At 39.6% G+C, this 17,188-nt stretch overlaps 1 protein-coding gene across 1 annotated transcript in view; it reads right to left on the bottom strand.

Moving 5' to 3' along the window:
* Nucleotides 1-2,486: 2,486 nt before the first annotated feature.
* The window catches only part of LOC130916156 (DENN domain-containing protein 5B-like), a 66,286-nt gene continuing 51,584 nt past the window's right edge, over nucleotides 2,487-17,188 (bottom strand). The window contains exons 16-21 of the mRNA XM_057836650.1: nucleotides 16,090-16,208; nucleotides 15,835-16,019; nucleotides 15,672-15,754; nucleotides 12,228-12,354; nucleotides 11,964-12,138; nucleotides 2,487-7,094 (exon numbers count right to left, since the gene is read on the bottom strand). Coding sequence (XP_057692633.1) covers nucleotides 6,911-7,094; nucleotides 11,964-12,138; nucleotides 12,228-12,354; nucleotides 15,672-15,754; nucleotides 15,835-16,019; nucleotides 16,090-16,208 — 873 coding nt within the window. The 3' untranslated portion in view covers nucleotides 2,487-6,910. The remainder of the gene's footprint in view (nucleotides 7,095-11,963; nucleotides 12,139-12,227; nucleotides 12,355-15,671; nucleotides 15,755-15,834; nucleotides 16,020-16,089; nucleotides 16,209-17,188) is intronic.

Genomic DNA, 17,188 nt, shown 5'->3' on the forward strand with positions numbered 1-17,188 from the left:
ATGAACCGAGGTCAACATTCAGGGAGGCCTTTCTACTTGGTCTGAACACCATGACTTCAGTCTTGCTGTCATTCAAACTTAAAAAATTAAGTGAAAGCCACGACTTATGTCGTTAAGGCATTCAATGAGTTGACAGAAAGTGCCATTTTGTGCCATTGGAAAATAGATCTGACAGTCATCAGCATACAAATGAAATAAAACACCATGTTTCCTAAAAACAGAATTCAAGAGGCAATAATAATAATAATAATAAAGCAAAAATAAAAGAGGGCTGAGAACAGATCCCTGGGGAACCCCGTGTGGGAGCGATGCCTTTTTGGACATGAAATTGCCCATTTTTACACAAAAACTATTCAAATTAAAAAAAAAAAAACAGGCATTAAATGAGTTGACTGAAAGTGCCATTTTGTGCCATTGGAAAATAGATCTGACAGTCATCAGCATACAAATGAAATAAAACACCATGTTTCCTAAAAACATAACCAAGAGGCAATAAATAAAACAAAAATAAAAGAGGGCCGAGAACAGATCCCTGGGAACCCCGTGTGGAAGCGAAGCCTTTTTGGACATGAAATTGCCCATTTTTACACAAAAACTATTCACATTTTTCTAAAAAAAAAAGTTTTTTTGGGGTGTGTTACTGTGTTCAATGTATTTCTTCAGATTTAACATCATTTGAAAAAGATCCATACAAGACGTTTTTCCCTAAATTATATATCAAAACAACAAAAACAAAACCCTTATATGGATGTGTATACAAGTGGACTTACTTGATTTTGAGTTGGAGTCTCACCCGCGATTTTTTGTCTCCAGTCTTTTTTTGTCGCATAAACAGTACCTAACTCATTTGCTCCCCAAAATGTATAAATACCTTCTATTTTTAAATTTTTTCAGTGTCCCATAAACGTATTTATACGTCTTTTACGTTTTTTTTTTTTTTTGACAAGAGGCATCTCTAGGTTCTGTTGCACCTAAACTGCAACGCACAACGCTCAAAACTCATTTTAAAGCAATAAAACTGGCCACTGGAGGGCTGTAGCGCATTTTGTATGAACTCATCTCGGGCCAAGAAAGGAAGTGAAGAAAAATAGTCAGGAAACGGAAACAGATCTTGTGAAGACGCGTGAGAATTTGAGAAAAATGTGGAGAACGATCGGGAAAAAAACGATACTGGAGGAGTGTTTTGAAAAGAAAACGAAACCATCATCAAAGAAGGATTAAAAAAAAAAATCTATCTTGATGAGACAGACGGTGACGGCCACAATAGCGTCAGGTTCCACACGCGTTCTGCTGGGCTCACGTTGCGTTACTCCTGAGCTGATTAAAAAAAGTGAGACCGATCTTGATCCGGACTCATCAGATTACTGGGAGCCACCTCATTCAACCGGGAGCAGCCAAGAGCCTTCGTCGTTGTTATGTGCGCAAATACTTCAACAGTTCAATAGTTTAGTTATGTTTAAATAAATTGTTACTTTGCGATCAAAAGCTCTGTTTGTCTTGTTTATCTTATTTTGTAAAAGGAAAACATTATTCAGATGTTTGGGATGTAACTAAAGCAAAAAAAAATAGCTGTGTTAAAGTCAAAGTTATGTTTGAAATGTATGCTTTCACAAAAAGCTCAATTTCTGTTTTTATCATCAGAAATTAGAAAATTGCTCAAACTAGCTATTTTCTAATGCTGATTTCTAAAGAATGGAAAAAAAGATATGAATTAACTTTTTTTCTGCTGAAAGAAGAGAGTCCAATATTTCTTTTGGTGGGTTCCATATTTATATAGCAATAGAACAGAATTTTCTGTGGGCCTTGCAAAATCAGTCAAAATCCAGTAAAACGGCCGGGAGCGAAGGGCCTTGCCCCGGTGAAAATGGCTGGGAGCGAATGAGCTAATTGTACCTCAAAGTATCTTATTTTTTACTTTGCTTTATTCATATGACGGGTTACGAATGAGTTCCGTCCCTACGCTGGTGACATAAAACGAATTTCCGCTTAAGTCGGATTAAACCCTTTAAGTACCCCAAAATAACTATCCAAACAGTCCAAAAATATTGTGTTTAATGGTGGAGGATACACTGCTCTCTGGTGGCAGCATTGGGTCTTGTCTGGACTGTTGCCTTATATGACTGAGGATCACATTCTTATTTGGCCCACGTAAGGATGTAAGTTGTTTCAGCTAATATATGTTTGCGTATGCATTTGCGATTACGTTTAAAGCTACAGTTTGTGGAGTTACGTGTGAACGACTTATGAGAATTGTAAATATGTTAGCATTCGTAGCATTTAAGCTAGCGGACTTTTGTTTGGCAAATTAGGCAAATTCAACCTACTAAATTTACATATAAATCAGACGAGATGTACTTTTCAATACCAATTGTTTCGTGTCAAGCGTTTGTTAAAATGCGTATCATTTTGAACATAAGTGTATATGTGTTACACCACCCGGCTCCCTCGTAAGCTTCGCCCCTGATTTGCAGTATGACCAACGACAGAAAATTAGATAATAATTTTCTAGACCTAAAATTCAAATCAATATATTACTTACAAAAACACTGAAATATGCATGACGAATCAATTCAAATGCATTTATTGATGATCTTTCATCCTGGTGCGCTTGCAGATATGGATTCAGACCGCATCAAAAATTGCTGACGGGACTGCAGCGTTATCCTGGGCTTCAGTAGGCCACGCCCCGTGACAAATTCAACTTGTAGGAGATAGTACCTTTTCTCGTAGGCACAGTCTAAATGGTTGCATTACTCTAATACACTTAATATAATTAATCAGGGAATAGTATCGTTTCTCGTATTTACTGTTTGACTGTTTGTATTACTCTATCACACCCAATATAAAATAAATAACGCTCATACCATTAGTTCTCCCGGACAGTCCAGAACAAATGGCGTGACGCTCTGTCCCAATACAACAAGAACCGAAGAACGCCTAAATCCAACTGATAACACGACTGACAAAACTCCAAGAGCCCCTTTGACGCTGATGTGGCAAAATCCACAACCCCCATTGCCCGGACAACAGTAACTCCCAAATCCTCCTGTCCAATCCACAAACAGAGAATAATCCCAAACATACCCGTCTTCCTGGCCACGACCCACCCAGCGATAAGCCGTCAAAAGACTGAATTTTTATCTGAGCGATGTCATTTTTTTCTTGGGAAGCTTTAGTTGACTTCTGATATGGTGACCTTGGAACGAGCTTGCCTCCCCGCCTGATCGTTTCTGTTTCACCTTGCCGTTTTGATCGCTGTCGACCTGCATAAATTGTCAACTTGTTTTCAGTGAGCCTTCTTTAAACCTTTCAAAATGGAGTCAGTACAAAGGGTTAAGACTAAGGTGAACACGCGGAGTTTGACCCCGCCAGCCCGGGTCGTTGGAGCTGCGCCAGCGCGAGTCCCAGGATTCGGCTGGCATGATTCCGGCGGTTTGGCTGGAAGGTCAGATTCCTTCAAAGTCAAGGTAACCTACCTGAGCCAAATGACGATTAAAGAAACAACACCAACAGCTTGTTTCATTAGTAACTTTAATGTGTAATGCCACATTTTCATAAATAACCATTTATTGCACTCGCTAATTTGTATTTAAATGACAACAGAGGTTTGGTTACATAGTGCTTGCGGGACAGTGCAGGAAAAAGATGTTTCTTAACAGGTAGATTTAACAAAATACAGTGAACCCCCGCCATAATCGGAGAATTTTCAGCAAGTTTTCATTGCCTGTTAACGTAAACTATCCAAATTTCAAAATTTTAAAAGTTCAATGAGAAATAGCAACGTGCGAGCTAAAAATGAACTTCTCTGCCCGTTTTGTACTGTAACATCTAATTTCATTCAGTTAGCTTGACTAAAGTGTTAGCATTAGCAGTTAAGATATCACTTTTGAGGCAGGTATGAAGAATTACTACTTCTGGTTTTGTATTGTAATTATTGAAACGTCATGCTAATTTCTAATAGATCATGGGTCGGCAACCTTTAACATTCAAAGAACCATTTCGACCCAGTTTCCACAGATGAGAAAACACTGGGAAAAGATTGTGTCAGCTCATCATATATGGAAGTGACCTGAGAATACCCCAAAATCCAAGTTGTTTGATCCATTTCAATTGGTTCTAAGTGGCAGGCACTTAGAGTTATAGCAGTGAACTTTCATTAAGTAATTCCAATTATCAAACTAAACAAGGTCGAGGGTTCACTGTATAATACTATGTGGTTTTTATGAGCCGGTGCGCTCTATTTAACACTTTCATGTAAGACGAACAGCAGGACCACCATCCACAGGATCAGAATCTAAACGTTTGACACAAACAAACTTGAAAATATGTCACAACACTGAGAGAATATTAGATGAGGCCAACTTATTTACAAGCACAAGGAGATTTGAAGTCCCACCAACACAAAAAACGTGACGTAAACAGAGTCGATATCGTAAGAAATGAATGGAAACGTACCACAACACAGCGGAACGTCGAGTCCCTTTCGGCGTGGAAATAAGCGAGTAAGGCTAGAGTCCGAGATAGTTGGGATCACAATACGCTAGAGACAAAACAAACAGATTTGGCCATGCACGTTTCATTTTAAAGTCAAGAGTGCAAGCGGTAACCAACGCTATCAGGTAGTGCTGTACGATACACAGTGCCCTCCATAATTATTGGCACCCCTGAAAAAGATGTGTTTTTTAGCTTCTAATAATTTTTTAAAAATTCAAATAATATGGGACCTTAATGGAAAAAAAGAGAAAAATCCAACCTTCAATACAAGTGCATTCATTCAGTGGGGAAAAAATCCCACATAAAGAAAAAATTATTTGACATCAAATAATGTGTGTCACAATTATTAGCACCCCTGGTGTTAATACTTTGTACAACGCCCTTTTGCCAACAAAACAAGGTCTGGGGACTGAGATGGCCATGGGAGGAGCTTGATTTTGTGTCTGGTGAACCATTTCTGTGTAGATTTGGCCATATGTTTAGGGTCACTGTCTTGCTGAAAGACCCAGTGACGACCCATCTTCAGCTTTCAGGCAGAGGGCAACAGATTTTGATTTAAAATGTCCTGGTATTTCAAAGCATTCATGATGCCATGCATGCATACATATTGTCTTTTTGTGGCCATTTTGAGAGCTTAATCAAACCCACAAAGGTCCAGATACCCAACTAGCTCAAAGGAAGATCAGTTTTATAGCTTCTCTAACTACCTAAACCAGACATGCCCAAAGTCCGGCCTGATGGCCAAATGTGGCCCGTGGTCAAATTTCATCCGGCCCCCAGCCTCTGTCATAAAATCAATAACGTCTGGCCCGCACACAGACTTCATAAATTGGTCAGCAGTACTGCTACCGGCATTTGAAGTAGCTTACACACTAAATGCTGCTCCTCATTTACCCACTAAAAGGCAGCAGCACTGTAAGCAACATTACCCAGTGTGACCCTCTACTTCCAATTTTCTAAAATGGCGACAATCAAGAAAAAAAAGTTGACTGCGATGACCGACGCTTCATGGATAGGTGGAAATTGGACTATTTCTTCACTAAAATATGAAACAACTGTGTCTGCCTCATTTGCAGAGACAGTTGCTGTTTTTAAAGACTTCAATTTGAGGCGATATTACCAAACAAGACACGCTGTCGTGTACGACAAGATTTCAGGGACGATAAGCAGCGAGAAATTGAAGCAACTTGAAACTAGTTTAATTTCACACCAGCAGAATTTCGCAAGAGCTCGAGAGTCGAAAGAGAACAGCACAAAGGCCAGTTGCGAGATTGTTGAAATTATTCATTTAAAAAAAAATTAAAGCAAATGTGACACACAGAATGGATTGTTAAAATTTGCTTAAATATATTGTTCCACGAAAAGGACGTCAGCCAAGTTCGGCCCCCCACATTTTTACCACACCAAATCTGGCCCCCTTTGCAAAACGTTTGGACACCCCTGACCTAAACCTTTTTGAGCTGTGACAACATAATTGCACAAGGTTCTCTATTCATCTATTATCCTTCTAAGGCAACTCGCAAGCACAATGTACCATTAGAACACTGGAGTGAGCTAGAATAGTAATTTACCACATTAATAATGTATAGAGTGGTTTTCTGATTAGTTTAATGTTATTTCCATTGAAAAAAAAACAGTTTTTCTTTCAAGAAGGAGGAAATTTCTGAGTGACCCCAAACTTTTGAACGGGACTGTAAAATGTCACACATTGTGAACATGTGACAAAAAGTATTGCACATTTTCATCTCGTCAGACGAAGACTGGCATTCATCTCGTTATGTTTAGTCTCCCCAGACACGTTTTTAGCTCGTTATAGTCTCATTGTCGTCATGAAAAAAAGTGTTCGTTGACAAAATATTTTCATTTTTGTCATAGTTGACGAAAACAACACCGGTAAGTAGAGGTACCGATGTATACAAAAAACATGACAAGACTGGATTTAACAACAACGAATGCTTGTAAAATTATTCGTAGGCTCCGGTCGTGCATTTACACCCATCAGCACCCCCTGCCGACAGATTTCCGTCACTACGACGGAGAACTTTAATCCATGTGTCCAGTAGATCATGAATGGTGGGTCTTTTCTACCACTAGCTTGTTTCCCATGTAGCAATAGCAAATATATTGAAAACCTGGATTTATCTTGTTGTACTGCTCTTATTTTAAACACTACTCGTCATATCGTACAGCACTACTTTCAGGGTTAACGGTTTTTAGCCGAGGATTTGTTGAGAGTTTTTTTTTTTCCACAGTGTAAACACACAAACAAGGATCCGGCTACTTCCCGAAGCAGATACAGTGTGTAAAGACATTTACAAGGCAGAAGGTTTGGAGCTCACGTGGCGTCATTCCCGTCCACGGGCGCTTGTATTTTTTTTTACAGCAAACGAGGAGTTCAGAAGCCAACGTGGGTGCGTCAGAGGGCCACGCCTTTGACCAGAGACGACTCCAGCGTGACGGCGAATTCGTTGAGCGTGTGCAAGATGCGTGAGAGCGAGCCGACGGCGGCGCGATCGCGCATCAGGGCGCCGTCCTCGTAGGTCCTTGACGTCAGTGGACACTCGGCCAGAAGGGGGAGCCACTGGGAGAGAAGGCGGTCCCTGAGGGGAGGAGAGGTCAAAAGGTTAAGTCTTTATAAAGGCGATCGTTGAACTCGCCGTCTGCCATCCACGGCGGTGGACGTCCAGTCCGCCCGGATTATCGCTGCCGTGCCTTCCATTCAAAATGGAGTAGACGTCATACGGGCAAACAATGACTGAAATACTATAAAATTTAATATAAATACGAAAATAACTGGCATGTATTTCTTTTTTTATTCATTTTGATTTGATTTTCTTTTTAGCATTGTATTATTTCAGAAAAAACAGTCCTAACTGACGATAATAGACGTCCTTGAGAACTAAACTCGAGCTCTTATCACTAGTAGAAGTCAATGAATGAAATAAATTTTTTTGAAAATTTTTCATAACCTAACATCTCATATGGGTCATGAACAGTCTGACCAATTTTGAGGAGGGTCCAACTAACTGCCTCGGCGTAATGGTCTCAAACGTGCACTGTGGTTTTCAACCAAAATGGCATGTTTTTCAACATTCGATCCAAATTACCTGATTTGCTGTTGGGTTTGGAATATGGGTGCTATAGACTTTTTGAGGCAGTTTTAGACCACGTAACGACTCCCCAAATTTCATCGCACTACGTTGAAAAACATCAAAGGAAAGGCCTTTTTTAAAAATTCAAGGGGGTGCCACTAAACCCTAACCCTTCCATTCAAAATGGATTAGATGTCATACGGGCAGACAATGGGTGAAATACTATGAAATTTGATATGATTACGAAAATAACTGGCATGTATTTGTTTTTTTTTTTCATTTTGATTTGATTTTCTTTTTAGCATTGCATTATTTCAGAAAAAAAAAGCAGTCCTAATTGACAATAATAGACGTCCTTGAGAACTAAACTCAAGCTCTTATCACTAGTAGAAGTCAATGAATAAAATACAATTTTTAGAAAATTTTTCATAACCTAACATCTCATATGGGTCATAAACAGTCTGACCAATTTTGAGGAGGGTCTAACTAACTGCCTCGGCGTAATGGTCTCAAACGTGCACTCTGGTTTTCGACCAAAATGGCAAGTTGTTCAACATTCGATCCAAAATACCTGATTTCCTTTTGGGTTTGGAATATGGGTGCTGTAGACTTTTTGAGGCAGTTTTAGACAACGTATCGACTCCCCAAATTTCATCGCGCGACGTTGAAAAACATCAAAGGAAAGGCCTTTTTTAAAAATTTAAGGGGGTGCCACTGAGCCATTTGAAAACATTTTTTTGCAACGTTGAAAAATTATCAAAATTTACGGCGAAGCCGCATGTATGGGCAAATTGTGGTGAGTTTTCGAGCATGTTCAGGCCTTCAAATTGGCCATTTTCATTTGCTGTAAAAAAAAAAAAAAAAAAAAAAAAATTTGCATTACAATAGGGCCTTCGCATGCTTAGTGCTCGGGCCCTAAAAATCAATAAATTAGGCTATCCATTTGACGTGAAAGGGTTGGCATCAAATGAACATTACATAACATTATGAACTTACCAATAACAAACAATAAAATATTTAGCATTTACACTGGCGACGTAACCTGAATTTCCTCGTAATTCGGAATTAACCTGTTAAGTAAGCCCACAAAATGACTATCCAAAAAGTCCAAAAGTATTGTATTTTGTTTAATGATGGATACACTGCCCTCTGGTGGAGACTTTGGGTCTGGGTGGACTGCATGACTGACAAGCAGGCATGTCTGATATGGATAAAGGACAGCTGCGCTCTGGTTTGCCCCCACATAAGACTAAGTTGTTTCAGCTAATATTCTGTATGTTTGTGTATGTATTTGTAATGAAGTTTACAGCTACAGTTTGTGGAGTTGCGTGTGAGCGATTTGCTTGGAGAATTGTAAATACGTTAGCATTCGTAGCATTTAAGATAGCCTAATTTGCCGAACAAAAATCCGCCAACTTAATCTGCTAAATTTACATATTGATCAGACTAGATGGACGTTTGAACACTATTTGTTTTGTGTCAAGTGTTTAATTGTTAAAATACGTGTCGTTTTAAACATAAGTGCATATTTGTGTGTTACAGCTTTACAAATTGTCAAAAGTGAAGGAAGTCAAAAGCTGAACAACTTCACATTTAGTGAGGGCAGGAAAAATTAAGATACAATGATGTACAATAAGGTATTGCGTACGCAAAAAAAACTAAATATCGACTGGAGACAAAATGGCGGACGAGACTCCCGCGTCGTAAAGTCAAAATCGCATAACTAAAGTTTACCGGAATTACCTGTATTTATTTTTTTAATGAATCATTATTGTATTTTATATTATTACTATAAATAAGTTAAAATGAATTGGACGTCTAGCGCCGTCAATGGCAGCCAATGAGTTCAATGACTGCCCTTTAAGGGTTTAAAAAAAAAAAACATAATTTGGGCATAAAAGGGGTCAATTTACCAAAAATAGTCACTTGCTCAAAGCAACACTAGGTACCCTTTCAGTTTTGGTCGATTTTAGCGACGCCGGTGGACAAAAACGGTAGTGTTTTGCCTTAAGGAAGACTGCGTTTCCCATGAGGACCAGCGCACACCCGTACAATGTCAAAAAATCATGATCTACCGGTCGGCTGGAGATGGATTAAACAACAATTCTGTTTCCGGCGGCTGTGTGAAGGATAATTAGTAATAAGGTAATAAATCCAGTTGTGGCTAAACAATAGCATAGGACGGTTAGCAACCGTGTGGCTTAGTGTTGCTAACCCCCCACCCAACCTGAAATTGTCAGTGCTGACGAGTTCGGGTGGCGTTACCCCAGCGAGTGAAAGCCATGCCAATTTTTATTTTTCAGTATCCTTTTATCCCTGGTCCTCCCTTTTTTTCCTCCTCAGACAAAACTTTTTGTCTCTTTTGTTGCTCTGCCGTCTTTGCAGAATTCGAACGAAAACGTAATTTCCGATTCTTAGATTATTCGCAATTCGGCCGTGGAAGATTGGAGAACGATTCACAAACATCCAAATTCCGATTATTGAAATATGTCAAGTAAAGCGGAAGTAAAACACACTCAGCGCGCCGCGCGGTCTTCGGGACGCAATGAGGAACGGAGCGAGAGTAGCTAAACATCATGCTTGTTATTACCCGACCCCTCGGGTAATGCCAGTGCTCAACTCACAGCTCTAGCTCAACTCATGCTGCGAGATAAAAACACAACAACATACCTGACTGCTGCCGATAGCTGCTACAAAGTACGTCCACATACTGGCATGGTAGATATCATATTTATATGGTACTAGATGCAATATACAGAAAGCTAGATACGGGCGTTAGTAAACAGCCGCCATCTTAAAGCAGTAGACTTCCCTGCAAGGCTGTTATAGCGAACCTTCCAAGCGAACCTAATAAACTTTTTATCTAAAATACTCCTAAATCGGTAAAATATTGACTTGAATCTATCTTTAAAATAGTTTTAAAACTTTCACATGTCGAAAGTAGACAAAAGGGATATTATAGAATAACGGGAGCAATTTTAACAACTTTAACGGTTGATTAACAACATTAAATAAATTGAATGTAGTTTAAAGCTGCTGATACAGAATGGGGATTTGAGTATATTATTTACTGTTTTTAACTGTTAACTTGATACTGAAATAGTCGTTTATTCAAGCCTGCGAGGCTTTTTTTTTTTTTTTTTTTTAATAGTTTTTGTAACTAATGTACAAAACATTAAAAGCAGCTAATAGCAAAGCAGCTAATAGTAGGGGGGTGGTCATCAATAATCGATTTATAATCGAATCGTAGCCTCTGAATCGTAATCGTAATCGAATCGTTAGGTGCCCAAAGATTCCCACCTCTAGAAGTGACGTATGCCGTAAATCAGTCAGCACATTTGTAGTTTTTTGTGTGTTGCAGGATACCTGCCACCCTTCTCAAAGTTAATTAGTGCCGGTGAAAGCAACACAGACCCCCTCAAGATATAAAAGACATGTCAGTCAACTAGTTGTCAGTCGACATATCACAAATGTTATGAAAATATTTTATAAAGGTTGAAAAGTTAGCTAGTGTTGCTCTAATACAGAGTTAATGTTCAATTTTGTCTTGAATTCTGCCTTGCTAATTATCTTAGCCCACCTTTGGTGTTTTCCATTATATGTTAGCATTAAGCTAGTGGCGTTTCATTAAACAAAATGAGTTCTCGTTTGTTTCTTGTGTCTATTTTACAGTAAAGTTCAACTCAACTGGGGTCCACTCTATTGTTGCACATTGACAATGAGGAAGATGTTATCCTTCCCATGTGAATGGTAATCACATTCATTCTATTGGGCGACTTCCTCTAAGAGTCAGTAAACAGGAACTTATAGTGTTTACTTAAATGTCAGCTCCCTCTCAATAAGTACACTAGAATATATTACTATCAAATTTCTTTCATAGTAGGATCAGTCATAACAAAATATGACTACAATAAAGTAAATGACTAACGCAAATTACAAATAAGAGAAACATAAATCTTAACACCATCAAGGGTATTTTGTTATTGCTGTCAAATATGCCAGTATGATGACAGTATTATGACAGTCGTATGATGCCGCTGTCAAATACAGTTTTAACGGTTAACATCTTTTGGTGTAAACATCCCATAATACAGTGAGGACAGCTGTGGCTTATAGTCCGGTGCGGCTTATCAATGAACAAATGCCATTTTCATGCCAAATTTGATACGTGGGGGCTGATAATCAGGTGCGCCATATAGTGCGAAAATTACGGTAGTTACTTTGATTATAAAGTAATCAGTAAAGAAACTAAATTACTTTTTTATGGCGTATTCTGTGACAACACTGTAGATGAGTTACTAATATTGAAATAAATCATATAGAACCAACATGTGATTTAACACGGCGTTCCCTTTAAAATGCGTGGCTGCCACTCACCTGACTCCCAAGCAAACCAAAAGCTGGAATTTTCCCTCTTTCCCAATGTTTCGCGGCGAGGCGCTAATGGAGTTGACGTAGTGGCAGAGCAATTCGCAGGGTGGCTCTTTTATCAGCATAGAACCCGGCGGGTAGCCCGGCTGGTCGGCCGTTTCCATGGAAACCACCGCTTTCTCTGTGACGGAGATGCATAGATATGATTTTAGGCTGGATTTTGACACTCACAAAAACTGTTACATACACAGAGAGAAAAACAGTACTCACCCACAAAGTCCCACACAAAGACATTTCTCTGGAAAAGACGGCTGAATTTGAAGCCGTGGAGGAGGAACTTTTCCAGAGACGGAACCAGACCTCCCTCGCCACATAGTAACACGGTCAGGTTGCCTCTCTGGCAGGAAAAGAACAGACCAAAACAGACGAGTTCAATGCAATGTTCTCACATGGGAGAAAAATCGAAATATACAGTGGGGCAAATAAGTATTTCGTCAACCACTACTTGTGCAAGTTCTCCCGCTTGAAAATATTAGAGAGGCCTGTAATTGTCAACACGGCTAAACCTCAACCATGAGAGACAGAATGTGGAAAAAAAAAACAGAAAATCACATTGTTTGATTTTTAAAGAATTTATTTGCCAATCATGGTGGAAAATAAGTATTTGGGCTATACCAAAAGTTCATCTCAATACTTTGTTATGTACCCTTTGTTGGCAATAACGGAGGCCAAACTGTAACTCTTCACAAGCTTTTCACACACTGTTGCTGGTATTTTGGCCCATTCCTCCGTGCAGATCTCCTCTAGAGCAGTGATGTTTTGGGGCTGTCGTTAGGCAACACGGACTTTCAACTCCCTCCTCACCCCGTGGCGTCAAAATGATAACAAGAACGGGGAGCAAAAATCCCAGAACCACACGGGGGGACCTAGTGAATGACCTACAGAGAGCTGGGACCACAGTAACAAAGGCAGTTACACAATGCGCCGCCAGGGACTGAAATCCTGCACTGTCAGACGTGTCCCCCTGCTGAAGAAAGTACCCGTGCAGGCCCGTCTACGGTTCGCTAGAGAGTATTTGGATGATCCAGAAGAGGACTGGGAGAATGTGTTATGGTCAGATGAAACCAAAATAGAACTTTTTGGTAGAAACACAGGTTCTCTTGTTTGGAGGAAAAAGAATACTGAATTGCACCATACCCACTGTGAAGCATGGGGGTAGAAACATTATGCTTTGGGGCTGTTTTTCTGCAAAGGGACAAGGACGACTGATCTGTGTAAAGGAAAGAATGAATGGGGCCATGTATCGAGAGATTTTGAGTGAAAATCTCCTTGCATCAGCAAGGGCATTGATGATGAGACGTGGCTGGGTCTTTCAGCATGACAATGATCCCAAACACACAGCCAGGGCAACAAAGGAGTGGCTTCGTAAGAAGCATTTCAAGGTCCTGGAGTGGCCTAGCCAGTCTCCAGGTCTCAACCACATAGAAAATCTGTGGAGGGAGTTGAAAGTCCGTGTTGCCCAACGACAGCCCCAAAACATCACTGCTCTAGAGGAGATCTGCATGGAGGAATGGGCCAAAATACCAGCAACAGTGTGTGAAAAGCTTGTGAAGAGTTACAGAAAACGTTTGGCCTCCGTTATTGCCAACAAAGGGTACATAACAAAGTATTGAGATGAACTTTTGGTATTGAACAAATACTTATTTTCCACCATGATTTGCAAATAAATTCTTTCAAAATCAAACAATGTGATTTTTGTTGTTGTTTTTTCCACATTCTGTCTCTCATGGTTGAGGTTTAAGCATGTTGACAATTACAGGCCTCTCTAATATTTTCAAGTGGGAAAACTTGCACAATTAGTGGTTGACTAAATACTTATTTGCCCCACTGTATATATAGTTTTTAAAAGTATTTTAGTTCACATTTTGAAAAAAAAAAGGGAAGGGGCAGTATATACCGTATTGGCCCGAATATAAGATGGCCCTGATTATAAGACGACCCCCTCTTTTTCAAAAATTCAAGTTTGAAAAAAGACTTTTTAAACACAAAATTATTTTTTTTACAGAAAATAATTACAGTACATCTCAAACAAATGATTAGAACAATATATTTGAGAGAAAAAGCATGTTCTTTTGCCTCATTCAAATCTTAATATCCGAATATTTAAATATGTAAACTAAAGTGCAATCACATTCGTAAATGAATGGCTTCTGGTTTTTGAAATGTAAATAAACCAATTTATTGTGATAAAACAACAAAATTGCAATAAATGCATTAATCATCAAAGTGAGGTCTAACTGTAACTGTAGTCTTAAAACAAATCTGAATAAGGAAAAACATTGCTATAAAATCATGCAAACTGGTTAAACTTGAGAGTAGCTGAGATCTGTCATGACCAGTGTTGTTAATAATGGCGTTACAATATAACGGCGTTACTAACGGCGTTATTTTTTTCAGTAATGAGTAATCTAATTAATTACTTTTCTCATCTTGGCAACGCCGTTACCGTTACTGAGGCGGGAAAGGCGTGCGTTACTATGCGTTACTAAGTTGGTTGAATAAAAAAAAGTCTGAGAGAAACGGACTCACGGGGACGAGAGCACTGAGCAGAGCAGGAGTGGGGAAGACGCCGCTGCAACCGCGATGCTAGGTGGCTCCGATAATACCTGACTGCAGCCATAGCCGACAAACTACGCCCACATGACACGGTAGATATCATATTATAGAACTAGATGCAAATGACAGACACTGCTGCACTGCCAACATGTTTTAAGGACTACATGCGTTTGTAAACAGCCGCCATCTTAAAGCAGTAGACCTCTCAGGAAGGCCCTGATGTAGAGATCCTTCCTAGCAAACCTAAGTAATTTTTTAAAATCTAAAATGCTCCTAAATCGGCAAAATCTTAACTTAAATCTATCTTTAAATGATGAAACAGTTTTAAAACTTACACATGTTTAAAGTAGACAGAAGGGAACTAATGCAATAACGGGAGAAATTTTAACAACTTTAACGATTGATTCACAACTTTAAATGACTTCCACACATAGCAAAGGTTACTAGCTAGTTATCGCAATACCCTTGTGTCTAGTTAAGTGGAAGGTAAAGAATTGGGCTAGGGCCAATTGTCCCCCAAACACTTTAAGCTTCACATTGTGTGACCTGTGTGTGTTTTTTTTTTTTTTTGAGGAAAAAAAAAAAAAATCACTAGTTACTTTGCCAAGTAACTAATTACTCTTACATTCAGGTAACTGAGTTACTAACGCAATTACTTTTTGGGAGAAGTAATTTGTAACTGTAATTAATTACTTTTTTAAAGTAAAATTAACAACACTGGTCATGACAGAACATTGCTCCTCAAGTTCAGCATTCGCTTAATTGATATCGGGCACCATCTAGCGTCGTGTGTGGGTATAATGTCTAGACCCCGAATATAAGACGACTCCCACTTTTTCAGTCCTTTTTCAATGCAAAAAAAACACCGTTTTATATTCGGGCCAATATGGTTTATATATAAATATATATATATATTTTTTAAATGTATTTTTGAATTGAAATGAAGGAAAAGAATTGTGAATATTCAGTTTTTTTTTTTTTTTTAAATTGTGTATGTTTTTTATTGTGAACTCGTTCTAATTCACAGCAGAAGGATGAAAACAGCTTGTTTTTGTGTTTGTTAGTTGTTCAGTTCGTGATTTAAAAAAATAAACACACCTCTTGCTCAGGTTTGTGAAAGTGCTTGACGAGGTTATTAGCCGCTTCTCTCATGTCTTCGTGCACTTCAACGGACAGCACTCCTGGAAGCGAACAAAAGGGTCAGAACAATTAAAGGGAGCAAGAATTTCTATATTCCGAAGAGTTAATATACTGTACATACTCGTCCGGTGTGCAAGTGAGCCCAGAACGGCGCGAACGCCCTGAGAAGGCGAGGTGAGCTCCGGCGGCGTTCCCGTCCACCTTCCGGAATCTTCCTCTCCACCAGGCGACACTAATTGACCGATGAGGACTCGCTCAAGGCTGCCGTCCCCCACGCCTTTCCCCAACCAGCGGCCGCACGGGAATCTGGCAGGGAGCGATGTTCACATTTTTTTAAAGAATCTGAAAACTGAACAACCAAAAGTGATTTTCTTACTTATACGTGTGGCCTGTGATCTCATTGTAGACCATGACGCAGTCGATGAGACACTTGGCCAAAAGTCCCGAGTTCTCCTGTCCCAGTTGTAACGTGCTTAGTCGGCCCAGGTTCTTACACTGGAACAAAAACAATCAGGTTAACTCACTGACTGTGATAGATGAATCAGAATTGCTCTAAAAATAAGAAAATGCAAATTCTTCCATGGGTCACTTCCTGTAATTTTCCAACATTTCTCATTAAAGTTTTCCGATATAAACTTTTAACCCCAAAAAAATATCCAGATATTTTCCCGAATCAAAAAATCTAATACCGATATCAAACTGATACATGCGGTCATGGACTTGACATATTATGGCTAATTGTATTGTGATGCAGGGTCTGGTCCTTGTATGACTGCTGTCAGAGTTTGGTCCCCTCCTAAGCAGTGCAACCAGAATCACTGTCAGAGCGCCCTCTGTCCTCCAAACGCGCAAACAAACACCATCCTGTAAGGTGCGTACCGTCCGTAATTTGTTCACTTGAACCCACAGCGCGGACACGAACTTACGAATTATTGCATCAGCGGGAGCACATGAAATAGCTGCTATCCACGCCCCCGCCTGCAGCCCCTACACAGAGGTAACACATAATGAGTCAAATCTCAAGTGTATGTGTATTAAGAGTGTGACAATATCTCGATACAGCGATATATCACGATATTTTGCAACCCGATCGGTTATCGATATGCTCCCGCCAAGTATCGATACTTTTTTTTGACGTATTGGCCATTGGATGCTGTGAACTGCTCAGTGTTTGTTGAGCAATTCCTTGGCGGTCCACTAGGGGCGCTCAAGAGTGGCGGTGAAGGTAAAGTGTGCAAAAGGCGTCTAGAGAAGAAGAGAGGAAGCTCCAAGTGGGTTGAAAAAAATAAAAAAGCTTCGTGGGAACGGCGGAGGAAAAAGTGACAAAAATATTGCTACAAATCACACATGTGGACACACTTTAGACTTTACACCAACAAGAAAGGAAGTAAGGTGAACAAGGACTTTGCTGTTTGCAAGAATTTTCTAACAAAAATAAGGTTCACTGCCAGCTGGTGACGAAGTGGACACGGATT

This window comes from Corythoichthys intestinalis, chromosome 5, assembly GCF_030265065.1.
Source record: "Corythoichthys intestinalis isolate RoL2023-P3 chromosome 5, ASM3026506v1, whole genome shotgun sequence".
Taxonomy (NCBI): Eukaryota; Metazoa; Chordata; class Actinopteri; order Syngnathiformes; family Syngnathidae; genus Corythoichthys; species Corythoichthys intestinalis.